Here is an 18,311-nt window from a genome sequence, read left to right as displayed (position 1 = left end):
TAAACTTGATTCCAGACTGCAGCTCATCACTTTGATCTCTATCGTAAAATTTAGCAATGCCTGTGACACCATAAGTACTTGGTACCAGTAAATCCAAACAACTAAGGGTTTAAGAGAATGAGTTGTTTCTTATGAATAAATACTTACTTGATTGAGATGACCAACTCTGGTCTATTTGTTACATACGCATAAATATTAGCAATGGTTCCTCCTTATTATTAATTATTATTAATTTTGAGTTTCAAAATGAAATTAATAACCTACCAATAAAAGCTCCTAGAAGACAAGACATTTCCTCCCCAACAAAGTCATCTGTTACTGTGGTTGTAACATAGACAGCATATGAAACTAGAACAACAAATCCAAATGTTGGCAAGTGAATGGTCTTGATCTTTCTAATCATGTAATGATAAAAAGTTGTGAAATTGTAAAAAACATCATTGTCAGAATAAAAATGTTGCTCAGAATTTGGATCCTTGAAAACAATGGGCAATTTGTAATCCAAATAATTACCCAGAATGATTGTAGGTAAACAAAGACATCCAAGCCAAAGTGGTAATTCCTCTCTATCATCCTGTCCATTCTTGAAATAATTTTCCTCCAACATTGAAATATTGAATAAATAACTAATCTTATCAGCAACAACTATTCCAAATCCCATCTGAAAAATTCAGCATTATTAGAATTGTGCAAATGAATTAAAACATACCTGTAGAATGAGAACAAACGCGTAGAAAACTCTCATAGACCCAGAAACTAAATTCTTTGTAGCCAACTCGGATATTCCATTTGTAAAACTGACATGAGGAAGCAAACCGAATAGTGCACAAAGTGTCACCAGAAAGACAGAAAATGGATATTTGCCCCTGTCCTCCTCAGTCAACATTTTGGAGAAAATAACCTTAGTAAGAGAAGCAACTGTACCTGCAACAATGGCAGAAATAAATGGATTGACTCTATTAAAAGATGGATATTTTTCAGCAATTACAACAAGAATTCCTGTTGCAATGCCCACGATTAAACCGCACAACATTTCCATCCATGATCCATCATAGTACATTACCCACATACTTGCTGAAATAAGATTGGCAATAAATAATCTGATAGCAGATCTCACAAAAGAATATCTCGAAATAATTGTTCTAATTCTTCCTCTTAAATCATCAATTAAATTTGAAAGTGATTCAGGATTATTTTCTGTAACGGCCATTAACTCTGGAATTTCCGAAGCCAATTGATCCAACTCACATAATTTAACCAAATCCATATCTTCCAAATCATATTCATCCAATTTTACAACATAAAACTTTGATTTAGAGAGGTATGCATTACTGTTATGAGTAACTATTCCATCTCCCTCCTCATATTCATCATTCCTATTTAAATTAAAATTTGGGGTAAAGCAAAACCACAAACTTGATGGTGTATATCTAAATTCACATTTCTCCAATGGAAAACAATCAAATAATGTTTTCAAATGCATTTCCAATCTATGTGATGGTACTCCATAAATTCCCAAAGCATACGATAAATCAATAAATAATCCGTGAACCTTTTCTTGCAATGATATTTGTACTGGTTTCTTTTCCTCGTTTTGTTTAGTAAAATAATCCTCCTCCTTTTTAAAAGATTGTTTTTTCATTATTGCAAAATCACTCCGTATTGGATTTAAATTATGTTCACCCTCTGGAGGCTTGAACGAACTCAACTCTGAAAATATTGTATTAGCCTTCTCTTGATTATTACTCGGAGGACTTCCTCCACTCGTACTCGAGCTATATTGTGCCGAGAGAAGACCCGTTGTCTCCCCATAGACATTATTAACTGTATTGTTGTTTTGGTTTAATTTATCAAATAAATTCTCCTTTTTCTTGCTGCCAAAGAGAAAACTCATTTTTTTTATTTTTTATTTTTAGAAATTCTTGCAGATTTTTGAAAAATCTTGAAATTGAAGAATTCAAGTTAAAATTAATGATTGCATTAAATTACCAATTTAATGGAGTGCCATCAAACTGAACATATGAGCCATTTTGCTCATCCTTAAAATTATCAATTACCTTAACAATTCCTGAAACACCAACATCAACTGTCAATGGAGCATTATTTCCACCTTTTTAAGAAAAAACACAAACTTAAATTAATATAATAGTACTAAATCATCACTTACCCAGAAAGATTAAGTCATAATGTATATACTGATGTAATACATTGAGAACCTTTTTTCTAAGTTTTGATTGGAATTTCTTGCATTTCATAATTAAAACAATAGATAGTAAGAAAGTATGAACTCACAAGCTCCTTTTTCTTTGAATTTAAGATTACCACATCTTCATTCAAACACGTGTTTGCCTTTTGATCTTTTATTTATTATTAAAAAAATTCAATAATTATCAAAATATAAAAAAATGAGATCATCAACATTGTCTCACCACACTTTATCATCATGGTGCAATCATCGGGAGATTAAATATTGTACAATAGGTTTATTAGCAATGATGTGTATATTATTATTAATAGGTTTTGGATCTGCGAATGGAGAAATTGGATCTTCTAGTAATTCTAATAATTTATTGTCGGATATTAATCCAAAATACAAGATTAAAATTACAGAAAATATTAATGTTTTATCGGATGTTGAAAATATGGATATTGTATATATGAATTTTGAAAAGGAACTTCACAGATGTCACATTCCAGTTAAAAAGAATAATTCACAATCTGAGGAAACTGTGAAAAAAGAAACCCTTGAAGAAAAGACTGAAAGAATTAAGAAGGAAATTGTTGAAAATATTTTCCCAAAATTTATCAGTAATTGTTATTTCAGAATTGCTGGTTGGTGGTTATACGAATTTTGTTTTAACAAATTTGTAAGACAATTCCATCAAGAGCAACATACTGTCACAAATGAATACTTTTTAGGATATAGTAAGGAACAATCACCTACCAATAAGAATGTCAAATATTTTGATATCAATTTTAATGAGCAAACTCCAGAGGAGAGCTATATTTCAATTCCATTCGAAAAGGGAACACCATGCGATTTGACAAAACAACCAAGAACACTAGAATTGAGAATGTATTGTGCCACCGATTTAAAGAGAAGGCAGTTAACCAATCCTAATGCTCATGGTGAAGCAAGTGCTCACTTTGTTGGTGACATTGAAGAACCAAGTACTTGCAGCTATTCTTTGAAATTCTATTCTAATCACTTGTGTAAATTGGAAGGTTTCGCACCAAAGAAAGAATATGAAAGTAACACTATTTATTGCATTCCAGAGACTGTTTTTTCTAATGAAGAGAAGGATGTCGATTTAATGAAAGCCATTACTGAAGAATCAGAAAAAATCCTCATGAGTGATGATCTTGATTCTGATGTCGTTACATCAACTGAAATAATTGGAGGCGAAGAAACCAAAACTGAAAATCAACAATCAGAAAACAACGACGAAAACTCAAAGACTGAAACCACCTCTACTCCACCAATTGATGCTACTACTAGTTCCACAACAACACAAGACAGTACAACTCCTCCTGAAACTATTGCCGAAAAACAAGAAGAGAAATAAAAAACAAGATGAAGGTTTAGTTTTCAAGTTGAACTATCAGTAATAATGTATAATCCATAGAGTGATTTTGAATGATATTGGAGCAAAATTTGTCGTGTCCATACTCAATTATTTAAAAAAGTTACTACAAGAGTTTCTTGCTTTTGATGGACCATCAAAAGTATTAATAAGACCAACAGTTTTAAAAAAATACTCATCCTAGATATTCGGTAACAAGGAATATGGAAGTGCGTTAAATCAACTCGTTGATGCCTTGCGATTGCGGGTTTCTTCTTCGCAAAACAGGCTTTAATGATGAAATCAAGATAATATATTGATGGAAGGATCAGCTAATAGTAGATAGTACTAAGAATAATTTCCTATCAATCCATTAACTGGAGTGAAACAAGGTTTCTAAGAGTTTCTGAAAAACCACAATGTTCAAAGACACTAACTCCGTAAATAATGGCCATCAAGAAACCTTTAATTATTTGTCGTCTAATGAGTTTAAAAAGACTATTTGAATTGACAAAGATGATTATTTGAAACCGTATAATAGTTAATTGTTTATTTACAAGACCAACAAATCAATGTTGGTGAAAAGTGCTTCTATCTTGAGAGCAATATGTTATTGTCATGATTCGATTCTCACAAATTTTGTCTCTTCGCCATTTTTGTGCACTAATCACTACAGTCCCTCTTTGTTGTCCTAAAATCAAAAATAGCTAGCAAAAAAGAGCGCGTTTTTTGTGTTTGCCATTGTAACCCAACTCCACCCTCTCTTGCAATCAAAACTCTCCAGAGAAAAAAAATACATCCATTCAACACTTTCACCCCAAGTTGCAAGAAGATACTTCAAACAACATACTTCCCTCCAACTTTTAGCAATACTTTTTTAAATTTACCAACCAATCCATAGGATCATCAACCTATTGGTAATATACAAGAAAGATCAATTCCAATCCTATGAATTAGAGACACAAACGGAACACTTTTAAAACCGTAACACTTGTGCCAAAGGATTTATTTGTAGTTTCTCCCAACCTACCATCATACTTTTAAAATTCACCAGTATTTCAATATTAATTGTTTAAATACTCCCATCCAATATTTCCAATATATATATAAGTTCTCCCAACCATCATCACCATGAAATACGAATCATATACAGAACAAATGAATAGTGTCCCTTTAAAAAAGAGATTCCACTCCCAATCCAAGACCTCTCCTACTCACCCAGAATTTAATATGACAACCTCTCCAACTCAACATTCTCCACAACCAACAACACCTCCAACCATAATTAATACAACTACTACACCTCCTCCAAGTGATAATAATAATCAAAATACTTTGGATAGTAGTAACGATTCTATGATGATAACTACCACCATTGATAACTCTACTTTACCACCTTCTACCCCTATCAAAGAAGAGGTAAAAACAGAAAAACCTCTTACCGCACTTTTATCACCAACTTCAACAACAATTGATGCCCTAGCATCATTACACCTTCAAAGTGTATCAGCTTCAAACTCGCCCTCTAACGAATCCACAACCACCACTACTTCTTCTTCTACTTGTAATTCTTCATCACCTGAAGATTCTGGGTCAAATAGAAAGGAACCAACTACAAGTAGTAGTAGTAGTAATACCAATTCTTCAACCTCCTCTATTACAGATTCACCAAATTCATCAAACAAAAAGAGAAGACAATTTATCAATAGAGCCAATAAGAAAAAGGAAGACAAAGGTGACTCTGATAGTGGTGAAGACTCTGATGATTCTGAAAACGATTCCAGTGAAGAGGATGAAACACTCTATTGCAAGTGTAACAGACCAGCTTCTTATGGTTGGATGATCGCTTGTGACCGTTGTGATAAGTACGTATTCTTTACTATCTTATATTTATTAACATTACCTTTTAATAGATGGTTTCATGGAAGATGTTTAGGTTTAAAGAAATATCAAGCAAACTCTATTGGCACCTATATTTGCCCTGATTGTGAAACATCAAAGAAGAGGAAGTCTACTTCTATTAATCCTTCTCCTTCAAAGTCTGGAAGAAACAACAGGTCGGAAACAACAGCATCATCTCTAGCCAAAGATTTACCACCAAAACAAATCACTAACCATCTGTAAATTTGTTTGATTTGTTCATCACATAACTTATTTAAATGTACAAACTAATAAATTGGACACTAGAGAATTCTATGTTTAGAAGTATTATATTCAAATTTAACCACTAAAAGGTTAATAGTTCAATTAATTTCTATTACTTGAAATGATCAATTGAACACCAAATGAATGGTTTGTAACCAGCTATTTCTTGTGCGAGAACCAAATATTGTCTAAGCTTGAAGTTTTATCTTCTAAGAGGATTCTCTGTAAAGTGGCACTTATCTGGGTTGAACGAGTGGTTTTCAATCTATTCAACTACGAAAAGGGTCTCTGTCAACATTGAAGAGAGAATGCAGGCCATGATTGGCATATGATTTACAATAATTTTTCTCCGTTTGTTTGGCGAATAGGGATTTTGTGCTCGTCAGAAAAACTCCAACAAAAAAAATGTCTACCAACTTTAACTACGATTACACCAGGTAGGTTTCAGAGCAATAACCTAGTGCTCATCAATTTTGTGCGAATTTTCCTATCTTCTTTAATTTACGACACATTAAAATTATATGTCGATTGATTAATATTAAAATGCTTTTCATCATTCATAATATTATTATACAACAACAGTACTTTGACTGATGAATTTGGCCATCCAGTTGCTGATAACAACAATTCCCTCACAGCTGGCAATAATGGACCAATCCTTTTGCAAGATACTTATTTGATCAGCAAATTGGCCCACTTTGATCGTGAAAGGTTAGTATTATAAGACATTGTTTTATTAATTTTATACATTTTAATTGTTGCATTATAATAGAATCCCAGAAAGAGTTGTTCACGCAAAGGGTGCTGGTGCTCATGGTTATTTTGAAGTCACTCATGATATCACTAAATTCACCAAGGCTGCATTCTTGAATCGTGTTGGTAAGAGAACTCCAGTTTTTGCTCGTTTTTCCACTGTTGGTGGTGAAAAGGGTAGTGCCGATTCTGATAGAGATCCAAGAGGTTTTGCTGTTAAATTCTATACTGAAGAAGGAAATTATGATTTTGTTGGTAATAATACTCCAGTTTTCTTCATTCGTGACACTATTAAATTCCCAGATTTTATCCATACCCAAAAGAGAAATCCACAATCAAACTTGAAGGATCCTGATGCATTCTGGGACTTTTTGAGTTTGACTCCAGAATCAGTTCACCAACTTACTGTTTTGTTCAGTGATAGAGGTACACCATTTTCTTATCGTCACATGAACGGTTATTCTGGTCACACTTTCAAATTGGTTAACTCACAAGGTGAAGCTTTCTGGGCTAAGATTCACTTCAAGACTGAACAAGGTATTAAGAATTTGACTGTTGAAGAAGCCACTCGTTTGGCTGGTGAAGATCCAGATCATGCTACTCGTGATTTGTTCAACTCAATTAAGCAAGGAAGCAGCCCAGCTTGGAAGGTTTATTTCCAAATTATGCCAGTTGATGATGCTGCCAAGTACAAAGTTGATGTTTTTGATATTACTAAGGTTTGGGCACACAAGGATTATCCACTCATTCCAGTTGGTAGAATGGTTTTGAATCGTAATCCAAACAATTACTTTGCCGAAACTGAACAATCTGCATTCTCTCCATCTAACTTGGTTCCTGGTATTGAACCATCCCTTGACAAGATGCTCCAAGGTAGACTTTTCTCTTATCCAGATACTCACAGACATAGATTGGGCGCTAACTATGCTCAAATTCCAATTAATGCTCCACTTAAGGCTAAATTGAACTGTCAATTCAGAGATGGTTCCATGACTGTCAATGGTAACGGTGGTTCTGCTCCAAACTATGAACCAAACACATTCGGTGGTCCATATGAAGCTAAGCAATTGATTGAACACCCAACTAAGGTTCAAGGTGCCATTACTCGTTCCAAGCCAAATCATCCAAATGATGACTACGTCCAAGCTGGTACTTTGTATCGTGAAGTTATGACTGAATATGATCGTTCTAGACTTGTTCACAATATTGCTTTGCACTTGAAGAATGCCAAGAAGGAAATTCAATTGAGACAATTACAAATCTTCTATAAGGCTGATAAGGATTATGGTCGTAGAATTGCTGAATTGTTGGGCTTGCAAAACTTGTAAAATAAAACTATTTATTAATCTAAAAATGGTTCAATAAAGCAAAAGGTGAACATGGAGGAAAAATTGTAAACGAAAGCAAATCCAAAATAGTTCTATCTCTTTGACTACTGGTTAACAATCAAAAAAAATGTCAGATGATGATGATTTTACAGATGAGATGTTCTACGATGATGATGATTTGCAAGAGGAAGAAGAACTAGATTGGCAAACGGTTGTCGAAGAAGAAGACGGGAAGGAAGTGATGATCAACACAAACAATGTAAGATACTGTTATAAGAAAATATTGGGAGTAAATAGAAGGTTTTCCAATCCATACGATATGTGCGTAGATAATAATCAAGAACTGATATTTGTTTGTGATTCAGGAAATAACGCTATTCAAGTGTTTGAGTTAAATACATACGAATGGAAATACAAAATTGATTGTGGTGCAGATATTCCATTTTATATTGAGTTCAATCCAGAGGATTCAACAATATTATTTGGATCAAATGATAATACATTGTACAAATATTCAGTCTTTGGAAAATTAATTTGGAAAACTACTGGTGGTTTTAATTTACCTTCTGGAATTGCTATTGATTTCAATTCAAAGGAGCGAAATATTTATCTTTGTGATCAAGCAAATAATAGAATTCTTGTTTTAGATTCCAACGGTAATTATGTGAGGGAATTTGGAAAACATGGAAGTGGGAATTTGGAATTTATTCAATCAAGAAATATTTGTTTCGGAAATGATGATAATTTAATTATTACAGATAGATACAATCATAGAGTTCAAATAATATCTAAGGAGGGAAAGTTTATCAAAAGTTTTGGTAAACGAGGAAGGGAAAATGGCGAGTTCAATGAGCCATGTTCTGTCTGTGTTGAGAAAAGAACTGGAAATATTTATGTTTCAGATAGCTTTAATGATAGAATACAGATATTCACATCTGAGGGAGAATATCTCGAGAGTGTTACTGGTGTTGATTATCCTCTGGGTATCTCTTTGAATGACCGAAATGGAGACCTACTTGTTACTGAGTGGAGATCAGGCAGAGTAGTTATACTGAAAGATAATTTCTTCATTTCAAGATATGAAGAACATATCAGAAGGAAAATGTATAAAACAACTTGGAGATGTGATGTTAGCATCACTTCTGTTGATGATTGTGAATAAACATTGAATAATATGATTTTCAAAGTTTGAAAATATGAATCGAATTTCTCAAAAAGGAAAATAGTCAAAAGAGATTTTTGGGATTTAGTTTTATTGCTTTTTCAGATAATTTGCTCTATTATGCACCTTATCTAATAACAGACAATTCCCATAACCTTGCTTCAATCTTGATTAACATTTCTCTGAGATTTAACTTGGAGAAAACATTCCTTTAATTATTCAAATGGAATTTTCTTTAAATTCGATCAAGTTGAAACAGAAAATATTGAGCTTTGATTTCAGCAATTCTCCTATTAACAATCAAAGCGAATCCTCAACAATCATGTTAAATAGGAGAATAAAATTATAATTAAAAAAAATGCCCAACATGAAAGCTCATCATTCATCATCAAGGAATTTTGTGATGATGTTCTTATTGATGACAATGATGGTATTTTGTTATCATTGGAGTGTTGTTGTGGCATCGAATGATGAAAGATTTAATTTATTGACAAAGTGGATGAGAGAAGAGGAACATTCGGAGGTGAATGATAATTTATTTGAAATTAAACAAGTGGTTGATTTTGGAAAGGCACTTGTTGCCACTAAAGATATTAAACAGAATACAATTTTGTTTAAATTAAAACAAGAGACCTTGCTGGATTCGAAATTTATATTTGAAAAATTATTTAAACATGAGAATGCCAAGTCATTGGATACTTTAAAGAGATTACAGGAAGGGGATTTGTCAATTTTTAATGCAATGGTTTTGATGATTGTTTATTTATTTAATTTGGCTCAATCAAGCAATCCTGAAATGAAGTTTGATGCTGATGCTGTCAAATTCACTCCATATATTGGATCTCTACCAAGACCATTTCGTGATGAAGGTCCAAAAGTAGCATTCCTTTTTGGTGGAGAAGAATTAACATTATTGAAGGGGTCTACATTACTTCCATCAGCTCTTACAAGAAGACAAAGTATTGCCAATTCATTTCAAAAAATTGTCAATCCATTATTGAATGATTTGACAGTATTAGAACCAATTAGAAACACTTCTTCAATTACTCTTGGATTATTTGAACATTTTGTTTCTCTCAGTTGGTCTAGAATTCACTCGATTTATGATTACAGAATCAAGACAGATCGTTCATGTTTTGTTCCATTGGGTGATATTATTAACTTTTCAAAGACTGGTGCAAATGTAATTTCTTACACTGACAAGAAGACCAATGAGCTCATTTTCAAAACATCAAAGAGAGTCAAAGCTGGAAATCAACTTTTTGTAAAGTATGGAAAATTAACTCCAACACTGAATCATATTCTCATGATGGATTATGGTTTTTGTCCATTGGATGATCCAGAAATTGAGTTTTTGAATAATACTATCACTGTTATTGATATGAGAGAATCTGTAATGAGGAGAATGTCCACTGTCGATAAGAAGCTCAACAATCAAAGAGTGCGTTTACTCTCAATGACCTCCCTTGATGAATATCATCTCACACAAACTCTCTACTATAATGATGATAGCTTTAATTTAGTAGAACATACTCTCAGTGAAATATTTGATCCGAATATTATTGCCATTATGAGAATATTGAGCTGTGATTCAGTGGAAATTAAGGCCCTCTCTGATATTGCCAATTCATTAGCACCATTGGATCAGAAGAGAGACATGATTGCTAAAATCCTAATCAACCCAATTTCGGATAGAAATGAAAAGATTGTCATTGAAACAATTAGAGGACTCATCAAACAAAGATTGGATAATATTATTGAAATGATACAAGAAAATGAATCAATACTAGGAAAAAGACTTCCTGTGACCATGTCTCAGAAATGTGCTGTCAGATACATTCAATCAGAAAAGAAAATCCTTGAAATTTACCTCAAAATCCTTACACCAACAACTCGTAAGGATGAATTGTAATTAAACTTGGTTTAAAATAAAAACCTATCAACTTGAAACTGTAAAATATCTGTAGTTTCTAATATTGTAACCACTGACTCGATTGATGGATATAATGATGAAGCATCATTTTCTTCCTTTTTTATTGGAACATGTCAGAACATGATGTTGTGTGAATTTCACAACAACCAATAAAATCATTTTGATTAGAAAAGATGTAGTTTTAATTAGATCAAAAAAAAACAAATAAACAATGGCTCCAGACGTTTCCAAGATTTACGGAAAGATTAAATTCGTTGACAGTTTCCCAGATTATAAAGTTAAAATTGTCGATTCCTTCCCTGATCTCAAAGTTAAACTTGTTGATTCCTTCCCTGATTCTGCAGGTAAATGGAAAATTGTTGATTCCTTCCCTGATTACAAGATTAAAATTGTTGATTCCTTCCCTGATTTTAAGATTAAATACGTTGATTCCTTCCCAGGTGTTAATAAATAAATTAAATAATATTTAACATGTCTTTAATAGTTAGTTTATGATTATTATTATTTCAATTTGATTTGATGCTTGATCCAATACTGATTAAATTATTTCTGTAGTCCTTGGTGTCATCATGAATATCTATTGCAATTGGATTTTCAAGAGTTGGAGATGTCCAAATAGGGTCATACGTTTCTAAATCATATTTCTTAAGGCAATTTTCGAATAGTAGGTAAAAAGCTTCGCCACCATTTCCATCATAATTGCATTCAATCTTTACATTTTTACCAAATATCGAATGTGAAATAGTACAATTCCCTGTAAGTAAATAATGTGGGCTTTTTGGAATATTTGATATGATTGGCAGAAAGTCTTTCCATTCTTTCCACTGTCCATGTTTTGGAGCGTCTATGGTGCAGGTAATGGCATTTGCGATTTGATACATGATATTGTAATATTCATTATTGTTTGCCCAATTAATTGCAAAGTAATCAACAAAAATTCTTCTCAATTCAAGTAAGTGAGAGAAGGAGCAATATTTGAAAGTGTCAAGAGCTAATAGCAATTTTTGATACGACTTCTTAATGGCTATTTCATAATTATCAAATTCATCCTCTAAACCAACATTGTCGATAACATCTTCTGAAAAAGTTGGAATGTTTGTATAGAGACAGCTCCAATTGTAAGTATTCAATGAGTTATTATTGACTGGTGTATTCGATAATATGGATGATGGTTCCTTTTCATCAACACATTGTATATTCTCCACAAGCTCAGAATCCCAGAAAATGTAAAAATGGTCACCATCTAAATCAGCTCCAGATATCAGAGAAGGTACAAATTCTGGTCCTAAAGAGGAAAACACAACTACATCTTTTAAATGGGTCAAGCAATCTTTCTTCACTGCCTGGAATAGTCTCATATCGGATCTGAATAGACCTGGTGTTTTTGTAATGAGAACAGGCCCTTCTATCACTTCACATGTTCCACTACTCTTATTGTAGAAGTTTGTTCTAAACAATCAACAGTTGTTTTGAATGTAACATTTATATTCACACTGTTACATAATTTGAAATAGTTCCAAATAGTTCAATGCTGTTAATTTCTGAAATTGAATTTGAAGAATCCATTTCCCATTCCTATTAAACAATCTATTAGAAACCTGAATTTCACACACTAGAAAAAAAAAATGCAAACAGAACACGTTATGAATTTACCACACACAAACAAGGAGTTGGACAATTCGGAAGCCATTGATTGGGAGCAAGAAACTTTATTCGAATTGGGTGAAAGTAGCACTGCCTCGGAAGAATTACAAAAAATTGAAACTCCTCTGAAGAGAATATTCCTATTAAATACGAAAGTGGGTTCGGAAGAAGTGGATGCAATATGTGAAAATTCAAATTTTAAAGGATTGAAGATTTTACAAATTTTGGGAGGAAATTTAGACGAATCAAGTGTTAGAAAGTTAGTTTCTAATAGTGAATGGGAAGAATTGGAGGAATTGAGATTAGTTGAGTGTGAATTGAATGATGAATGTTTGGATTTATTGATGAATCATTCAAAATGGAATCAATTAAAGTTATTGGATATTAGTAGAAATAAGATTACGAAGAAAGCATTGGAAAATTGCATGAAGGAAATGAAATTACCTTCTTTGGAATATTTATTTGTGGATGAAAACTTTGAAAATGATGACAGTGAGGAGGAAACAACACCTGATCGTCACAACTTGAAAGTTTTCTATTCGAAACAAGGGGATGCAAGCATTCAAATCGATCAAGTTTACACTCATTTATTATTGAAAAAAGCACTAGTCTACTCTAAAGAGAAAACTCCAGAAAAATCATTGGCACTAGCTCAATTACTTAGAAATACCTTCATTCTTCCATATGAAGCAAAGCAAATTCATTCACTTATATTAGAAAGTGCCAGATCAGGTTATCCAGAAGCTTATTACTTTGCTGGTATGCTATTCTATAAGGAGTATTATCTTGAATTTGACTTTATTTCAAATCCATTAAAGACCAAATTCCTCTCTTCAAGTAATACAACAGCTAGAGTTTGGTTTGAGCTTGGAGCTGAAAAGAACAATCCAGGATGCATGTATAGGTATGTTAATTATAGTTTTAATGATTGAAATGTTGTAACATAATGTGAAATATTTCAATAATATTTGTCGATTAGATTGGGAGAGTTTTATGAATATGGAAAATCATTTGAAAAAAGTGATGAAAAGGCATTGGAATGGTATAATAAGGCAGCTGATTTAAATTATCCAGATGCTTTAATGAGAGTTGCTGAATTCCACTTTTTAGGAATTGCCACACCAGTTGATGATTTGAAAGGTTTAGAATATTTAAAAAAGGCAGCAGATAATGGAAATCTTAAGGCACTTGGTTTATTGGCTGGATTCTATGAGGATGGAAAGGTTTCAGAGAGTGGACAAGTATTACTGGAACCTAACTTGGATTTGGCAGATCAAACCTATTCTAAATATTTGTCAATCGATCCAAATAATTCTGGTATTTTGTTTAGAGCTGGTTGTCTTCATATGTTTGAACAGGAATGGGAGCAAGCTGATATGGAATATGCTTTTTCATGTTTACAAAGATCATCTAAATTGGGAAATTCTAGAGCTAGTTTCGTATTAGGAAAATTCTTTTTGGATAATCAAAATGGAGAGTTGGCCTATTCATTCTTCCTTATTGCCAAAAAACAAGGACATCCAAAGGCAGATGAAGCACTTTCAATATTCGATGTTATCGATTCCAGAAATCCAGATAACTAGTTAGGATATAAACAATTTATTAAGGTAACAGTATAATATTTAAAACATGGAAATAATAAAACCCAACAAGAATGAACTTGTGAGTGCATAATTATCCTTTGTATATTCTTTGAGTTGATCCCATTTGTGAACTATTATTTCTCTGAAATTAATATTTTGCAATTGCTTATTAGCAGCATCAATTCCAATCTTTGCCAACATTTCATACTGTTCCAAATCATTGACCATCTTGTTCGTGGAGGTCTTCTTTCTAAGGGAGGTTCTTGAAACTGAAGTAAAAGTGGTTCCGAGCAATAAAACAGCAGCAATTGCACCAAAAACAACTCTACTACCAATCCTAATAACATTACCAGACATGTAACCACCCATGCCTCCCACTCCTATCGAAACTAACAGAGCCTTTGATACAAATTCCTTCTTTTCAGCAACCTTGTTTGATGAATCAATAGTGGCAATTTCGGAATTCAAAGTTGGATAAACAATTTCTTTTTGATCATCAGAAGCCTTCTCCAATTCTCTATTCAAATGAACGTGATTTGAAAGATCGATACTATCAATCCCCGCATCCAAAATGGCATCATAATTCCCTCCTGCCGATGATGATGATGAGGTTGCTCCGTTATCTATTGTTGAGACTTGAGACATTGTAAGTTAGTGTTTGCTGTTTTTTTTGAGAAATTTTTTTTAAGGATTTAAATTTGGATAATTTTGATTTGTTTTTTGATTTGTGGAGAGCTATTTTGGGAGATGTTTAGTGAACTTTTTAAAAAACACGAAAATTACAAAATAATATTGTAATGGAAATGTGATTTTGTTATTGGAAGAAGCATGGAAATGATATGGACACAAATTGATTGACCTTAAGAATTCTCAAGTTCATTTGAGTCTGAAAACAATTGTAATCAAATAATATTCTAAAAGCATTTGAGTATTTAGAACAATCCAAAAATGGCATTGAAATGGTTATTATGTAACATGTTAGCGCGAATCTTTTTCAACAAAAAAATGCCTCAACACCTCCATGAACAGCCCTCAAACTCCTCGCCCGATACATTATTGCATTTAACAATTAATAAGACCGATACGACGATATTAAATGCAACATTGCACTCATCAACAAGTATTAATCAAGACAATGATGAAAGAATGTTAGGTGAATTGTCTTCCGAAGTTGGCATTCATGATGAAGAAAAAGAATTCCCAACAATACTGGATGATGACGGTGGTGATGAGGAATTAATACCCAATAATGGAAAGAATGAAAATTCCCTAAAGGAGAAATTAAAAGATTTATTTTTCAATATGAAATCTCAATTTAAACACATGATTGATATTGCATTTCCAATAATATTGATGAATGTATCAAATAAGATGCTTGGAATTGAAGATTTAATGTTTATTGGACATTTGGGAAATTCACAATATATGGCTGGTTCAGCATTGGGAAATGCAATCTTTTTTAGTTTGAGTTTTATTGCTGTTGGTATTATCAGTGGTCAGGATACGTTTGTGGCACAAGCTTTTGGTGCAAAAAACAAACCATTGGTTGGAGTTTGGATGATGAGAAGTTTCATTACTTTAATATTATTTTTATTACCTGTTATGGTAGTTTTGTTCTTTTTGGAATCTATATTGAATTTAGTGGGAATGGATGAAGTAACTTCACATTTATCAGGTCAATTTGTTAGATATTTATTACCTGGATTAATTCCATTTGCATTTTCGAGATCAACTGCAAGATTTTTGACATCTGTCAATATTAGATTACCAAATACTTTAATTCCAATTGCTGCCGTAATTGTGAATTTTGGATTGAATTGGTTATTTGTATTTGGAATTGGATTTAAGGGAATTGGATTTTTAGGAGCAGCCATTGCCACAACATTAACCAGATTATTCATAATATTCAGTTATATTTATGTTCTTTTTCATCATAGAGAGAATATTAGAGAGATTTTAATTGGAGCTATGAAATGGGATGAGGTATTTAAATGGGAAGGTGGATTTAAGGTTTTCTTCAAACAGGCAATTCCAGGAACGATTGGTGTTTGTGCAGAAGTGTGGGCTTTTGAATTTACAACCATAGTGGCCTCGTTCATATCTGCTGTTCAAGTGGCGGCTCATTCCATTGTTTTTAATATTGCTTCTCTTTCATTCATGTTACCATTGGCACTGAGTAATGCATCTTGTGTTATGGTTGGCCAGAAATTAGGATCCAACGATCCGTCAGGTGCCAAATATGCTGCTTATTTATGTATTTTCTCATCTGTAGTATGTATGAGTGTGAGTGGAACAATTATTGGAATATGTTCGAGATGGATTCCACTTTTATACACAACAGATGAATCAGTGAGAAGTGTTGCTTCATCCATTCTTCCAATAATTTCCGTATTTGCAATTGTAGATGGAATTCAGAGAACTAGCACTGGTGTATTGAGAGGAGCCTCCTCTCAATTTCTTACAATGATCCTCAATCTCATTGCTTATTATTTATTCAGTTTACCAGTTAGTAGTTTATTGGCATTTGTTGCCAAGCTGGAACTTTTGGGATTATGGTTAGGATTGACGTCATGTATGGTTCTAATGGCTGTCATTGTTCTTATATATATCATTTTTAGAATTGATTGGGTTAAGGAAGCTAGGATTGCCCACGAGAGAGCTAACAAGATAATTGTTAAAACTGAGAAATCTGAGCAGGAAACTAACTCAAACACTAGTAATACTCAAGAGGAAGAAGAAACCAGAATAGCAAATCCATGATTTTGTGAGTAAAGAAAACCTACACGTGCTTCCCAAACAACAGCAAACTAATAAAATTCGTGAAATTGTTGCTAAGCTTGAATTCCCTTGTATTGTTGTTTCTGTAAGAATTTGCAACATTGTTAGAACGATTCAAAACCTTCATAAAAGCACTAACTATGTAAATAGTACATGCTTAAATTTCACTTGGGATTCTTACGCAAAAAGCGTGCGCACCAAAACAGCTCAATTTCCTATTTAAAAATCAAAGAAAAGATTCAAAGCTGAATATTCAAAAAACAAGAAAAAATGTCAAACACTTCACCACACAAGATTTATGATTTCAATGCAGAGGTTAAGAATGATCATGGAAAATTCGTTAGAACTGCAAGTAAATTTAGAGAATTTGTTGGTTCTGAACAGTTTCCATTAGAATCTGATAGATATGCTTTGATCTTAGCTTACGCATGTCCTTGGTGTCATAGAACAGATCTTGTTAGAACATTGAAGGGATTAGAGAAGATTATTCCTGTTGTTTTTGTTGATAACTTTCTTGGAGAAGGTAAGTAAATTGAAATACACGAAAGTTATTTAATATTCGAAAGAGGGTTGGAGATTTGGTCATGAAGGTGATCAAGACACCATCTCTGGATTGGATGCCAAATTCTTGAGAGAAATCTACTTGCAATCTAATCCAAATTACGAAGGTAAAATTACAGTTCCAGTTCTATACGATAAGAAACAACATTTAATTGTAAATAATGAATCAAGTGAAATTATTCGAATGATGAATGATCAATTTAATTCCCTTGCAACAAGAAATCAATCACTTGATTTATATCCATCAGAATTGAGAAGTGAAATTGATAAAGTCAATGAATGGGTCTATCCTAACATTAATGATGGAGTTTATAAATGTGGATTTGCTCAGAAACAACAAGCATATGAAGAAGCTTTCCATGCACTTTTTAAAACTTTGGATGAATTGGAAAATATCTTGTCAAGTCAAAGATTTATTGTAAAGGGAAGCAAACATGTGACAGAAGCTGATTTGAGATTATTACCAACTTTATTGAGATTTGACATTGTTTATTATACTCACTTTAAATGTAATTTGAAATCTCTTAGACATGGTTATCCAAATATTTATAATTACATGAAGGAAGTTTATCAATTGGATGGTGGAATTCTTTCACAAACTTTTAATGTTGACCAAACTAAAAAGCACTACTTTGGATCTCATAGAAGAATTAATGGATTTGGAATCGTTCCTTTGGGACCTGATATTACTGGTTATTATGATACTCCATTCCATAGAAATCTCTAGTTTTTTTTATTAGAAAGTTAGGAAGAAACTGCAGAAATGATATTTTCTGTAATGCAATAAACTATAGCTATTAAACCAAATACAATACAAATAATTGCCATTGGAATGGAGCTAATGATTGGAATTGTGTATGG

At 32.7% G+C, this 18,311-nt stretch overlaps 11 protein-coding genes across 11 annotated transcripts; 8 read left to right on the top strand and 3 right to left on the bottom strand.

The window, feature by feature from the left end:
- Positions 1–679: 679 nt before the first annotated feature.
- On the bottom strand, positions 680–1,894 carry NAEGRDRAFT_52865 (uncharacterized protein; the record flags this gene model as incomplete). The annotated part of the gene is made up of 1 exon (XM_002671360.1): positions 680–1,894. The coding sequence occupies one exon, from the start codon at positions 1,892–1,894 to the stop codon at positions 680–682; it is 1,215 nt and encodes a 404-aa protein (XP_002671406.1).
- Positions 1,895–2,492: 598 nt separating this feature from the next.
- NAEGRDRAFT_52864 (uncharacterized protein) lies at positions 2,493–3,566 on the top strand (the record flags this gene model as incomplete). The annotated part of the gene is made up of 1 exon (XM_002671439.1): positions 2,493–3,566. The coding sequence occupies one exon, from the start codon at positions 2,493–2,495 to the stop codon at positions 3,564–3,566; it is 1,074 nt and encodes a 357-aa protein (XP_002671485.1).
- Positions 3,567–4,694: 1,128 nt separating this feature from the next.
- NAEGRDRAFT_73468 (uncharacterized protein) lies at positions 4,695–5,687 on the top strand (the record flags this gene model as incomplete). The annotated part of the gene is made up of 1 exon (XM_002671438.1): positions 4,695–5,687. The coding sequence occupies one exon, from the start codon at positions 4,695–4,697 to the stop codon at positions 5,685–5,687; it is 993 nt and encodes a 330-aa protein (XP_002671484.1).
- Positions 5,688–6,113: 426 nt separating this feature from the next.
- On the top strand, positions 6,114–7,844 carry NAEGRDRAFT_81501 (Catalase, putative; the record flags this gene model as incomplete). The annotated part of the gene is made up of 3 exons (XM_002671437.1): positions 6,114–6,145; positions 6,291–6,419; positions 6,481–7,844. 3 exons carry the CDS (start codon positions 6,114–6,116, stop codon positions 7,787–7,789), a joined length of 1,470 nt encoding a protein of 489 aa, XP_002671483.1. The 3' UTR covers positions 7,790–7,844.
- Positions 7,845–7,916: 72 nt separating this feature from the next.
- On the top strand, positions 7,917–8,951 carry NAEGRDRAFT_73466 (uncharacterized protein; the record flags this gene model as incomplete). Its single annotated transcript, XM_002671436.1, has 1 exon — positions 7,917–8,951. The coding sequence occupies one exon, from the start codon at positions 7,917–7,919 to the stop codon at positions 8,949–8,951; it is 1,035 nt and encodes a 344-aa protein (XP_002671482.1).
- A 358-nt stretch (positions 8,952–9,309) lies between these two features.
- NAEGRDRAFT_73465 (uncharacterized protein) lies at positions 9,310–10,863 on the top strand (the record flags this gene model as incomplete). The annotated part of the gene is made up of 1 exon (XM_002671435.1): positions 9,310–10,863. One exon carries the CDS (start codon positions 9,310–9,312, stop codon positions 10,861–10,863), a length of 1,554 nt encoding a protein of 517 aa, XP_002671481.1.
- Positions 10,864–11,390: 527 nt separating this feature from the next.
- NAEGRDRAFT_73464 (uncharacterized protein) lies at positions 11,391–12,242 on the bottom strand (the record flags this gene model as incomplete). The annotated part of the gene is made up of 1 exon (XM_002671359.1): positions 11,391–12,242. The coding sequence occupies one exon, from the start codon at positions 12,240–12,242 to the stop codon at positions 11,391–11,393; it is 852 nt and encodes a 283-aa protein (XP_002671405.1).
- Positions 12,243–12,509: 267 nt separating this feature from the next.
- On the top strand, positions 12,510–14,111 carry NAEGRDRAFT_73463 (uncharacterized protein; the record flags this gene model as incomplete). Its single annotated transcript, XM_002671434.1, has 2 exons — positions 12,510–13,432; positions 13,508–14,111. The coding sequence occupies 2 exons, from the start codon at positions 12,510–12,512 to the stop codon at positions 14,109–14,111; spliced, it is 1,527 nt and encodes a 508-aa protein (XP_002671480.1).
- NAEGRDRAFT_81500 (uncharacterized protein) lies at positions 14,111–14,756 on the bottom strand (the record flags this gene model as incomplete). The annotated part of the gene is made up of 1 exon (XM_002671358.1): positions 14,111–14,756. The coding sequence occupies one exon, from the start codon at positions 14,754–14,756 to the stop codon at positions 14,151–14,153; it is 606 nt and encodes a 201-aa protein (XP_002671404.1). The 3' UTR covers positions 14,111–14,150.
- Positions 14,757–15,116: 360 nt separating this feature from the next.
- Positions 15,117–16,871, top strand: NAEGRDRAFT_73461 (uncharacterized protein; the record flags this gene model as incomplete). Its single annotated transcript, XM_002671433.1, has 1 exon — positions 15,117–16,871. One exon carries the CDS (start codon positions 15,117–15,119, stop codon positions 16,869–16,871), a length of 1,755 nt encoding a protein of 584 aa, XP_002671479.1.
- Positions 16,872–17,152: 281 nt separating this feature from the next.
- NAEGRDRAFT_81499 (uncharacterized protein) lies at positions 17,153–18,254 on the top strand. Its single transcript, XM_002671432.1, has 2 exons — positions 17,153–17,412; positions 17,456–18,254. The coding sequence occupies exons 1-2, from the start codon at positions 17,160–17,162 to the stop codon at positions 18,175–18,177; spliced, it is 975 nt and encodes a 324-aa protein (XP_002671478.1). The 5' UTR covers positions 17,153–17,159; the 3' UTR covers positions 18,178–18,254.
- The last annotated feature ends 57 nt before the right edge of the window (positions 18,255–18,311 follow it).

Source organism: Naegleria gruberi (genome assembly GCF_000004985.1).
Source record: "Naegleria gruberi genomic scaffold NAEGRscaffold_61, whole genome shotgun sequence".
In the NCBI taxonomy this organism is placed as follows: Eukaryota; Heterolobosea; class Eutetramitea; order Acrasida; family Naegleriidae; genus Naegleria; species Naegleria gruberi.
The sequence above is the reverse complement of the archived record's forward strand: the minus strand, read 5'-3'. Positions and strand labels throughout refer to the sequence as shown.

What these genes read in the sequence shown, in the direction of transcription:
- NAEGRDRAFT_81499 (XM_002671432.1), top strand. Translation starts at nt 17,160, where the DNA reads ATGTCAAACACTTCACCACACAAGATTTATGATTTCAATGCAGAGGTT. An exon ending in TGATAACTTTCTTGGAGAAG is followed by an intron (nt 17,413 to 17,455) that starts GTAAGTAAATTG and finishes AATATTCGAAAG; the next exon opens with AGGGTTGGAGATTTGGTCAT.